This window comes from Numenius arquata, chromosome 19 (assembly GCF_964106895.1).
Source record: "Numenius arquata chromosome 19, bNumArq3.hap1.1, whole genome shotgun sequence".
Taxonomy (NCBI): domain Eukaryota; kingdom Metazoa; phylum Chordata; class Aves; order Charadriiformes; family Scolopacidae; genus Numenius; species Numenius arquata.
The window spans coordinates 524,407-536,296 of record NC_133594.1 but is presented as its reverse complement, the minus strand read 5'-3'; the positions used below and the strand labels follow the sequence as shown (position 1 = coordinate 536,296).

The 11,890-nt window shown below is 64.8% G+C and overlaps 2 protein-coding genes across 2 annotated transcripts; one reads left to right on the top strand and one right to left on the bottom strand.

Annotated features, from left to right (window-relative positions):
- The first annotated feature begins 1,358 nt into the window (after positions 1 to 1,358).
- RNF208 (ring finger protein 208) lies at positions 1,359 to 2,156 on the top strand. Its single transcript, XM_074161303.1, has one exon. The coding sequence runs from the start codon at positions 1,359 to 1,361 to the stop codon at positions 2,154 to 2,156; it is 798 nt and encodes a 265-aa protein (XP_074017404.1).
- Positions 2,157 to 9,016: 6,860 nt separating this feature from the next.
- On the bottom strand, positions 9,017 to 10,376 carry LOC141473758 (ring finger protein-like). The gene has a single exon (XM_074161368.1). It carries the CDS (start codon positions 10,374 to 10,376, stop codon positions 9,399 to 9,401), a length of 978 nt encoding a protein of 325 aa, XP_074017469.1. The 3' UTR covers positions 9,017 to 9,398.
- Positions 10,377 to 11,890: the final 1,514 nt, after the last annotated feature.

Sequence of the window (11,890 nt, the reverse complement as noted above, 5' to 3'; positions counted from 1 at the left end):
GGAGGGCTCGGCGGGAGCAGGCATCCCTCTAACAGGATTTGCAGCGTGATGGAGGAGAGCGCCTTCGCCCTTCTCAGAGGAGAGACAGGCTGTCGCTGGGGCTGCTGAGGCAGAAAATGGCCACGGGCTGGCTGCCTGCCCCCCATCTCCTGCCCTCAAACATGGCCTGTCCTCTCCAGCAGCCCCGGGACAAGGGCAGGGAGCTGGGAAGGAGGAGAGGAAGCTGGAGGGAGGGATAATAGCAGGGACAGATCAGGAGCAAGCGATGGAGGTAAAAATAGATCCACTGAGCAGAGGAGGGGCTAAACGTGAGGGAAAACCCTGAGCAGAGGCAGGCCGGCGGGGGACCCCCCCCGGGAGGGGCCCTACATCCCAGGGGAGTGCAGGGGGACCTTCCCTGCTGGCCCCCAGGGCAGAGGGGAGACTCAGGACCCCAACCTTTGGGCCATAGAGGAGGTGCCTCGGGGCAAATACCTGACTGCTCCCACTTCCGCCGGCCCAAACACGCGGGCGGATGGACAGGACCTGCAGGACTGAATTGCCAAATTGCCGGGATGCAGGCGGGCACACATCCCGAGGGAGCGCTGGCAGCCAGCAGATCCCTGAAGAGCCTTGGATACAACCCCCTCTTGCTTTTCATTTCCAGCGAGCAGGAAGCTGAGCTGGGGACAGAGGTGCCAGGGACGGCGGGGAGAAGGCTTGTGGCAGCCCCGGCACCGGCCAAGGTGAGCTGCCCTCCGGCACGGGATGCTCCCTGAACCCCTGCCCCGCAGGAGCTGCCGGTGACAGTGAGCGGGAGAGCCGGGAAGTCAGAGCAAAGGAATTTGCAAACACATTCTTCAGCTCCACGAGGATCCCCACGGCGTGTAAACAGGAATAAAGGCTGGGCGCAGGCGGGGGCCGGGGTGAGGTGGGGGCTGCCCCTGGTTCTTGTGGGACACCCCTGGACTCACCTGCCCCAGCCAGCACCCGGCGCCACGATCCCCAGTTTACCATTCTGGACTGCAGCTGATCTGGTGTGAGAAGTGCCAGCAACGGCGAAGGGGGGGCTGCTGAGTGACGGCCAATGTCACGTTGACATCCCGGCGAGGCGCTGCAGGGAGCCGACGCTTTGATCGCCCGCCCAAGAGCATTCTCCGAGGCGGGCAGGATGCTGCTGTGAGCCCTGCCTTCCTCTGCCTGCCCCAGCCTCGCACCCAGCATCCTCGGGGCTGGCCGAAGAAGAGGGGTGCGGGGCCCACTGGTGCTGCCCCATCTCCCCAGGATGCTCTTCCACGCCAGCGGCTGCTCCCCGTGCTCCTGCTCCGCGGCCAGACCGAGGTTGAAAGCTCAGCAGGCTGCCAGCATGTTTTAGCCTCATGCAGGCATCCCTCGGAGACCCCAGAGCAGTGGACAGTAATGTGAAAACGATACTCATGTCGTGTCTGAAAGGGCAACAGGTCATCATTAAAATGGAGGCGATGAAAATCATCCATCCGGAGAAGTTTTCGGAGCTACAGGCCTCGCAGCCGCGCTACACACCAGCCCCGCGCCGTGAGCCGCCCCTCGTGGCCAAGCGCGCGTGGCCCTCCGAGTCCGAGATCATCGTCAACCAGGCGTGCGGGGACATCCCCGCCCTGGATGCCACCCCCGGCCCCCTGCCGCTGCCCCGGACTCCCCCACTGCCGCGGCGAGAGCGCGGGTACCAGAGCCAGCGGAAGGGCAGCTCAGAGGTCTGCTACCACCGGCAGCCGCCGTCAGACGAGGTGATCGTCAACCAGTACGTGCTGCACCCCTCAACACCCTGCGAGCCCCTCGAGTGTCCCACCTGCGGCCACATGTACAACTTCACCAACAAGCGGCCCCGCATCCTCTCCTGCCTGCACTCGGTGTGCGAGGAGTGCCTGCAGATCCTCTACGAGTCCTGCCCCAAGTACAAGTTCATCTCCTGCCCCACCTGCAAGCGGGAGACCGTCCTCTTCACCGACTACGGGCTGGCGGCCCTGGCTGTCAACACCAGTATCCTCAACAGACTGCCGGCCGAGGCTCTGGCTGCCAACCCCGTCCAGTGGAGCAGTGACACCGACCGCAGCTGCTACCAGACCTTCCGCCAGTACTGCGGGGCCGCCTGTACCTGCCACATCCGGAACCCGCTCTCCTCCTGCACCATCATGTGAGCTCCGCAGCCCTGCCCGCACCTCCCAGCAGCGGGACGCCCAGCGGGTGGGAGAGGACGGCGCCGCACCGTGGTCCCTTCTTTGCTGGCGACACAGCTCCGGGGATGCTCGCCGTGGCCAAGGACGTGGGACTGGTGTCCTCGCCGGTGCTGGAGGAGGGCAATGGGGACGCTGGGACCTGGGGGCAGCCCCCTGTGCCCTGCTGGTGCCCAGGGAGAGGGACGCTGGGATGGGGAGCATGTCCACCAGCACCTCCAGGGGCTCCAGCTCCCCCCATCCTGCGGCAAGTGCCCCTGCTGTGCATCGAGCATCCCACCACGCTCCTTCCCCGGGCACCTTCTCCCTCCTCTCTCCCTGCGGCTCCTGAGAGCAGACACTGGGTCCTGGATGGAGCAACACTCTCCCCGTTGCCCCACGGCCAGTGGCAGCGGCACAAGGAGCTCTGGAGGTGCCCAGTGTCGCGCTGGGTTGTCTGCCTGGCACGGGAGGCAAGGACAGGTCCCTGGACTCCCCCCTCTCTTTCTCTGTAAGTTATTTGCCAAAGCTTTCATCTCAGCGGCCAAGCCGCCGTGCGCCCGAGTCATTGTAGCCACGCCAAGCCGCCGCACTGGCCCCTCGGTTGAAGCAGACACGCGGCCCATTTCCTCCGCAGGCCCTTGAGGAAAGCTCCACTTTATCCTCGTTTTGGAGGATTCTTGTTTTTTCCCTGTCCATCCCCGGCCACCCCATCTCAGGCCGCTACACGTTCACAAAGGCATTGAGCTGTGCCCATTCTCTGCTGCTGCACCCAAGGCCCTGCACTGACGCCCCATAGGATGGCTTGCAGGGGCAGCAAGGGGTCTGATACCCCAAATTGCCAGCTCCAGTGAGGGGATTTGGCTCTGCAGGGGGGCAGAGGTCTGGCTCCTGCCCACAGCCCCTTCCCCGGAGCAGCACCTCTGCTCTGAGGCCTGTGCAGAGGGCGGGCAGGGCGGCAGCCCCCTGTGCACAGTCTTGCTTTCTCCAGGGCACCTGGAGGGGTAGGTTTGCTGCCAAAAAAAGCAAAAAAATAAACATAAAAATATATAGAAAAAGCCATAATTTGCAGGTGCTCCTGCGGGGCTGAGCACCACAACCCACCACGACTGCAGCACTGGGGCACACGCCGCCCGGTCCCAGGGCACTGGGGCTGGGCGAGACAGAGGGACCCCACAGAGCCCCACACCCTGGAGAAAAGAGCAGCCCCTGGCACTGGCCAAAGCCCAGCATCCGTCCAGGGAGAGGGGCCTAACCATCCCCCTCCGCTCCCACCCCGAGGGGGCAGGCGATGCTACCGGTGCAGCCCCGGGGACCACCCTGCTGCTGGCGGAGAACGGGGGCCGACACCGTTTCTGTGTTGCTCTGCCAATGCCTCCCGCTGCTGGTTGTGACGATGATCATGTTTTATACCCGGCCTTGTTCTAACCCCCATCAGTCTCCCCAATAAAGATTATATTGGAACGAACAGCAAGCCGGTGTCTCAGGAGGCACGTCGCTGCGGGCACGAGCAGGGCTGCCGACCAGCCAGGATGCTGTGCCCCAGCCCCGCTTGGTCCGTGGGGCAAGTTGCAGGGGAGATACACAGAGGAAGGGCTTTCCCCTGGGCTGATACCTCCTCCTCTGCCCTGGGTCTTGGCTCTGACATGGTTGTGTCCCCGCCTTGCCCAATCCCTTGTCCCACCGCCACGGGGGTACCCTGGCCACCTTGGCACATACTTCCCAGCCACATCAAGGGCTCTTAAATACCCACTGGATGTCCTGTTCCTCCTGCAGTGGCCGGGGGGGGGGGGATTTGGCAACCTGGTCCAGGTGGCACCCCCTAGTAAAGGGAGCCAGGCAGGGGCATGGGCAGTGCTGGGTTCCTTCTGCCCTGCTCCAGTGAGGCGGGCGCACACATGGGTCCTGCCATGCACCCCTCCTCTGCCCCATCCCCAGCGGCACACAGGGACTGTCCCAGTGCCTGGCATGGCATCGATGGGGAGCACCCACTGCCTGCACCGAGTGGCCCCTGAAGTCACCATGATGGCAGCTCTCCAGGTGGGAGAGGCAGAAATTTGCAGCAGAAGCAGAGGGAGGATGCTCTGGGGGCAGCACAGTTCCCCAGGCTGGCGTGTGCACATGTGTGTGCAAGCATGTGCATGGCAGGGGGGTGTGTGTGTGCACATGCACTAAGGCTTTCTATGCACGCACAGCCCTGCTGGCCCAGCGCTGGCCCCCAAATTTCCTTTCTCTGAGAGCAGCGGCTGCATCTGCCCTCAGCTATGGGCCACTGGGGAGCAGCTGCTTCCAAAGCACTGATATGTCCCAGGTCACGGCCGAGCCCCGGGGGCAGCTCCCAGCCCCGGGGGGTGCGGGGTGGCTTCGGACCCCTTGTCCTTGGCTGACAGTCCCTCCCCAGGGGAGTTTCTGTCCCTGGAAAACGAAACCACATCCCAGTCCATGGGTGCTGAATTACAGCATCAATAATGCAGCCTGTGCCATCCCCAGCCCCGAGCGCACTGCGGCCATGACCTCGCTCCCCGGCCCATCCCTGCACCCGCATCCTCCCCGTCCTCAGTTTTGAGGGGCACACACAGCCCTGGCAGCAGTGCTGGGGGCGTCTGGCTGTCACAGCATCCCCCATGAGCCTGATGATGTGGCTGCTCAGGGAAGACAGGGCAGCCGCAAATCCAGGACAAGCATCTCCACTGATCGCCCCAAGACTCATCCCAAATCCAGGACAAGCATCTCCATCTGCGGGGCCCCCAAAGACACCGAAGCAATGGGTCAGCCAGGGCAGAGGTGGCAGCAGTTTTGCCCTCAAAGCAGGGATTTGCCCTTTTTATTACATAAGGACCAAGAGTACAGTGTGTCCTCCCCACTCCCTGAGGTACCTCTTGGGCACAGAGTAAATTTAAAACCGCTAATTTGATTCTGAGTTGCAATTAAGGAAGAAATGGGGCCTTTCAGGAGCAAGTGCTGGGCTACAGCCTGTTTCTCCAGCCCTATTAACCTCGAACGAGTGCTCGCTGGAAGAGGGGCCCGGGTGTGCAGTGGGGGACGGGGACGGCGGGGTGGTGCCATCCCTCATGTCGCTGCTGCATTAAAAGTCTTTCAAAGTCACTCTGGCATCCCAAGTCCCGAAACTCTCCCATGGCCGCTGTGGCCACGGTGAGCTTTGTGCCTCCAAGCTGGGTTTTTAAAGAGCTTCAAGTCCCCATTGTGGCCAGGACATGGCCGTGGGAGCAGGTTGGGATGTGTCTGAGCAAAGGTGCTCACAGAAGTTCCCAGAAGAGCTGATTTTAAAACCTCCTGCTTGATGATGTCTGTCCTGAGCTGGGATGAAGCTCTGGGCTTTCCCAGTGTCCGGGCTGGCCCGTGGTGGGAGAGGGAACCTGGGGGTTAAATGGCTCCTGGGGGTAACCCTTCCCCAGATGCCCTCAGTTTAGATGTGGGAAGGACCAGGAATGGGCAGGTCTCTGCTGGTTTGGGGCTGGCCTTTGGCACAGGTTCAGGAGATGGTGTTTCCCAGCTCTTCTCCCCAAAACCAGCTCCTGCAGCCCAGCTGGTTGGTGCTGGGGGCTGTGCCGGGCTGGGGGCAGGTCTGTGCTCCTGCTGGTGGTGGGTAGGCAGTGCCAAGGCTGGTCCCATGCGTGTGGCTCCACCGGTCCCCATCCTGCCTCACCAACCTGCCAGGAGGTTGCACAACGGGACCAGTTCCCCATTGGTGCAGAGTAGGGGGGGGGTCCAGCCCCAGCGTGGCCGAGGGGCCAAATGCTGCACTGGGCTACGTGGCAGCATGACGCCAGGCTGGGAAGGAGGTGGCCAAGCATCAGGGCTGTGTCCTCCTTGGGGACACGCAGCCTCAAAACCTCAACCCAGGGTCACACACCCGAAACAGCTGTTTCGGTGGAGAGGAAGCCTCTTGCAACGGCTGCTGCCCGCGCCCAGCTTTCACAACGAGGTGCAACCCGCGATGAGATGACAATGTGTTGTGGCATGGAGCCTGAGAGCCTGTGACAGGTCCCCAGGGCAGCAGTGGCCCGTGGATGGGGAGGGACTGCTGAGCTCAGGAGCCTTTGTGGAGTTAAATCCAGGTGAGGGCTGCCTTTGGGCACAGGCACTGCTCCCTCCCCGGCTCCACGTTCAAGCCTGGATTCTGGTGGAGGAGTCGCTCCCAGAGCTTCACCGCTTTCGTGCCATCCTCGCTGTCCCTCCGGCCCTGCTCTCGTGGGTGCAGCACTGGCACGTCCCCAGCATGGGGGCTGAGCGGGCAAGGCGAGATGCTGCTGCTGGTTGTGGTGCAAAAGGGCTGGGGATGTATCCCCTGACACCCCAACCCCAGACCCCTCACCCCCAACCCTGCCCTGCCTGGGCAGCTGAGACCGAGCGCATTTGGTGCATGCCTGAGGTTCGCTATGCTGCCGATGTCCTCACTGCCACCGGGGCACGGCTGGGGACCTGGGTCAGGGGGACAGGCCGGGCTTCGGCACGAGAAGCCGGGAGAGAGCTACAGCCCTGCAGAGCCCCGAGCGGGCAGGTCCCTGCGGGGATGGGGACAGCATGTCACCGGTCTCAGGACACCACGTCACTCCCCTGGTGCCAGCAGCTGGGAGATGCGATGAAGCATTTGGGGTGCAATGGGGTGTCAGGGGCTTGTGGGAGGGCTGCGAGGGGGGTGGAGGGAGATGGAGTGGATATGGGGGACTGTGCTGGAGTGTGGCAGGGGGCGAGGGGTTGGGGGGCTGCAATGGGGCGATATGGGGCAGGAAAGGAGAGCTGGGGGGCTGGTGAGAAGGAGGATGAGGGCTGTATGGGGATGCACGTGGTGAGACTGGGGTGCACGGAGGGGCTGGGGGCTGCAGTGAGGTGGGGGGGGCAACAGGGTGCATATGGCTGCTGGGGGGGGCATGGCTTTTGGGGGGGTGCAAGGGGACTGCAAGGGATTGAGAGGGTGTATGTGTGGAGCTCTGGCAGGAGGACTGTGCTGGGGGACAGTGTTCCAAAGCCAGAGCCCTGCCACAGCCCCCCATGGCTCTTGACAGGCCGCCCCCAGCCCCAGCTCGCTGTGGGGCACCCGCCGTGCCACTGGCCGCTATCTCGGTGGCTAAATATAACCGAGTCCTTGCCAGCGGACATTGCAGCCGGGCTCCCGCCAGCCAGCCTTGCCCATGCGCCCCGGTACCGCGGCACTGCCGGGCTCCGCATCGCCCAGGGGGGCATCGCCCACACCGCACCCCCCTGGCACCCCGTCCCCGGTGGGATTTACCCACCCTTCTCCAGTTTTTAGGACCCAGAGGTGCCGGCAGCGGGGCGGGGAGAGCGCGGACGTGCTGGAGGGTGCATCGTGCTGCATCGTGTCCCACATCGTGCTGCATCGTGTCCCAAACCAGCTCTGGCCTGGTTTGCCCAGAAGACTGTTTTCCCCCCTCCACGCAATGTAGAGCAGGGACACGTGCCAGGCTCCCAGGCGGCAGCGGGGCCCCCCCCAGGTGTCTGAGCCCCCCCTCCCCGCAGGCCCCATCTAGCCAAAAATGCCCCCGGCCAGGGCTGAGCTGACGCTTCTCCTGATGGAGCTGCTCCACTTGGTAAATATAAGTATTCCTCAGTGCAAGGGGAGCCAGGGGGGCCCTGCCTGCCTCTGCCTCCCGGCCTGACCTGTTTTGGGGTGCCCTGCTCCTGCCGCTGCCTCCCGCACCTCAGCGCTTTGCCAGAGCAAAGCACGGCAGCACCGATGCTGAGAGTAGCCCCGGCAAAGCCTGTGGCCCCAGTCTCTGCCCCCGCGGGCACAAGGGCAGGGGTTTCCCGCAGGGATGTGGGGCTGGGGAGCATCTGCTCGCTCCCCACTGGCCTGGCTCCCTGTGCAGGAGGGAGGGGAAGGGGCGGGTGGGTGGTGGTACCCCGTGGTCCCCACAGCCCTGGGGAGGTGCCCGCAGAGCCTTTCCAGGGGAGAAGGGCGAAGCCATGGCACTCGGTGCAGGTTGCACAACCCCGGTGTGGCCAGGCGGGAGGACAGGGCATGGCGGTGTAAGCCAGCTCCTCAGCAGGGTGGGGACACAGAGGGGTGACACCACAGGGGGGCAGTTTGGCACAGGGGCTGCGTAGAGCTTTGGTAGGTCCCCAAGAGGAGGCTGGCAGGGGTAAACAAGGAGCAGCACGTGCCAGGAGGGTGCCATGCACCCTCTGATCATGGGTGCCAGCACCGCAGGAGACTGACACCTCTGATGGGATCTTGGGGGGGCTGAGGAGGTCTGATGCCTCCCTGCCACCTACCACCAGCCCAAATGTGGCTGAAAGCCTGGCACCGGCCCCATCCCCTGCCCCTCAGGGTATCAGTGTCCCCAATAAGCTGCTGCCAGCCTCGTGCCCTGCAGCCAGAGCACAGAGGAGCTGTGCCATGGCCCGAGCATCACCCCAGGAGGTGCTGGGGAGGGGGGCATCAGCCCGGCTGGGACACAGCCCCAGCGTGAGCCAGTGCTAAGGAGCAGAGCCCACATCTCGCCTGGCACTGAGATATTCCTGCCCACCGCTGCTGTGGGCAGGTCCCACGTGGGCACAGCCAAACCCACTTGTCTTCAGGCACAGGGTGCCAGGGTGCCCGGAACCCCACCAGCCAGTCCTGGGTGGTGCTGCCAGCGCCCAGCCACAGGGGCAGAGCCGTGTTTGCTCTCTTATCTCCACGCAGGGCGAGCACAGGCTGGCACGGCTCGGCCAAAGCTGGGAGGTGCCATGGTGAGGGTAGGCACCCTCTCCCAGGGCGACTGGGGACCACTGGCTGCCCCTGTCCCCTGCTTGTGTCACTGCTGAGCCCCGAGGGGACATGCGCAGGCCAGACCAAACACCAAACTACCGCCATAATACAAATGCAAGTTATATTTCCAGTCCGTGCTGGGGTTCCCCACAGCCCTGCTCTGCCCGCAGAGCCCCTCCGGGTCCCAGCCCCCCCCAGTGCAGGAAGGGCTCCTGCTCCATCCGCCCCTTCTCTGCTGCAGTGCTGTGTCACCCGGTGCCCGGTGGGATGCAGGTGATGCCCAGCTCTGGGGTCACCTCCCCCGGCTGCCCGCCCTGACTCCTTCACTGCCTCAATCACTCCGGGCTCACTGGCAGCGCAGGGGCACACGGGGTGCCTGGGTTCACGGGCCCATTCCCAGGCTGGCATCACCACCCAGCACCAGACCCAGGAGTGACGCGGGATCAGGGCTCCTCTCTCCAAACATGGCCCAGCCTAGAGGCACAAAACCAGCGCTACTTATCGAGGATGAGGAAGAGCAGTACCATGAGGACGATGGGGAGGAAGATGAGGAGCAGGCTGAGCATCTCGGCCACCAGCAGCAGTGCCAGCACCAGGAGGTAGCAGCAGCGGCAGCGCCGCTCCAGCCGCCCCAGCCGGCGGATGAGGCAGGGTGGGTACCGGACACAGGGCAGGCACCCGAACATGCGGCTGGTGTGGAAGCGCACCTGGAAGCGGTGCTCGAGGGCACCGAGGAGGCCGGGGCGCCGGGGCGGCAGGGCAGGGGGTCGGGAGGTAGCCAGGGCGCTGGGGGAGCCGGGCTGGGCGTGCAGCAGGAGCAGCTCCTCTTGCAGCTTGCAGATCTCCCACTCCAGCATGGGTGTCTTCTGGCGGCAGATGGGGCAGCGCACGCGGCCGAACTCGGCGCCGTCGGCTGTGTCCATGATGGCGCGCAGGCAGGCGCGACACAGCCCGTGGTTGCAGTTGAGCAGGGCTGGTTTGTGCCGCTCCTCGTCGTAGGGCTCCGTGCAGATGGGGCACTCATCCTCACTGCCCGCCGGCACGTGGCACAGCTCGGCCGCCGCCGCCTCATCACTTGACGTCTCCTCTTCCTCACCAGAGAGGCTCAGGGTGGAGCTGGAGGCACTTTCCAGGCTGGATGACCCCCTGCAGGGTGCAGGGCTCTCCCCATGGGGCAGGATGGGGCTGGCGGCGGCAGCGGGAGGGTCCTGCCCCGCGGGCAGGGAGGCAGCGTGGGCAGGCGGCTGGTCATGCCCGGGCAGGAGTGGCTGGGTTGCGTCCTCCACCACTGCTGGCGAGTTCCAGCAGCCCCAGGCAGCGGCGGGTGCCTCTCCACACAGCAGGGGTGCCTCCCCAGGGCCCCCTGGCCCTGCAGTCTCACCCTCCCCTTGCTGCCCAGCACTGCCCTCCCCACCGGCTGCCTGCACCGGCTGCAGGCTGGGCTCTGCCTCCTCGCCCGCTGCTGGCTCCATGGGGGTGGCTGCTCCACAGCCACCCCCCACCCCCACCACCCCCTGAGTCCCCTCGGGGCTCAGTGTAGGATGTGGGTGCTGCTCCAGGGCAGGAGGTGGCCTTCAGCACGGCTGCCAGAAGGGTTTAAAGACAGCGGCATCAGCACAGAGTCCCGTCACCCCTCCGGCATGGGTTGGGACACCCTCCCAGATCGACGGGTCAGGAGCCCCCAAAGTGGGGTGCGACCCCATCACCCTTACCAAGAAGCCACCCCAAGAGAGGCATCACCGTGAATATCCAGGAGCCACTTCCTCTTCCTCCTCTTCCTCCTCCCCAGTGCTGACGCAGTGCTGATCAGCCACAGTCCAGTGGAGAGGGCAAGAGGCTGGGCACTGCCGGGCGCTGCCCGCTGTGCCGGCAAGGGGTGCAGGGGTGGCAGGCAGCCGTGCAGGCAGCTGCCTCCTGCCGTGGGCCAGGCAGGGCTGGGGCCGAGCCTGGCTCTCACCAGTCTGGTTTGTCAGCTCCTGGAAGTGGCTCAAATGCAGGCAGCCCGGGGCAGGCAGCCATGCCCGCACCAATCAGCTCCCGTGGGAGCCGGGGAGGAGCTGGGCCCACGGCCGCCTCTTCTCCTCACCCAGCAAAAATGGAGTCACCTCTACGGCCACAGCTCCCCACACTGCTGCCCATGGGGCATGGCATGGCATGGGCCCTATGCTGTCCCAGTGCAGCCCCCCCAGCTCAGAGCCCAGTACAGCACACCAGCATGGGTCCTGCTCTGCTCCCAGTGCAGCCCCCCCCCAGTTCAGAGCCCAGTACAGCACCAGCAGCATGGGCCCGGCGCTGCCCCAGTCCAGACCCCCAGCTCAGAGCCCAGCACAACACACCAGGATGGGCCATGAGCTGCCCCACTGCAGCCCCCCCAGCTCAGAGCCCAGTACAGCACCAGCAGCATGGGCCCTGCTCTGCTCCCAGTGCAGCCCCCCCAGCTCAGAGCCCAGTACAGCACACCAGCATGGGCCCTGCTCTGCTCGCAGACTAGCCCCCGCTCACAGGCAATACAGCACACCAGCATAGGCTCCAGTACAGCCCCCCAGCTCATCCCCGGGGTCAGTCCCCATGCTGGGCCACCTTTCCTTGCCCTGCCCCATAGGCATCTTGCAGGGTTTGGGAGGAAGAGCACAGCCCGGACAGTGCCCCATGCAAGGGGACAGTGTCACCAGCGTGATGACTGCCGTGCAGCAGCTCCATGCCGTCCCCCTGGCTGTCCCCAGGGTGTGGAGACACCCAGCCTGGACCTGCAGGTCCAACAGCTCCTCACAGCAAGGCAGCACCGGCAAAGCAGGGGTGTGGGGAGACCTGCAAGGCACCCTATTTCCACTCACTGCAGTGCTGTAGCTCCAGCAGTGCCCTGGGGCGTTCCTCGCCTGCGCAGGACCCCATGATCCGGCACGTGGGAGGGTGGCTGGGTCACAGGCCTGGTGTGGCACCACTGTCCCTTCCTGCCCCAGCCTGCTCCCAGGGACTGTCCCCGGCT

Bases quoted from the DNA above. Each gene is read 5' to 3' on its own strand.
- LOC141473758 (XM_074161368.1), bottom strand. From the start codon at position 10,376: ATGGAGCCAGCAGCGGGCGAGGAGGCAGAGCCCAGCCTGCAGCCGGTG.
- RNF208 (XM_074161303.1), top strand. From the start codon at position 1,359: ATGCAGGCATCCCTCGGAGACCCCAGAGCAGTGGACAGTAATGTGAAA.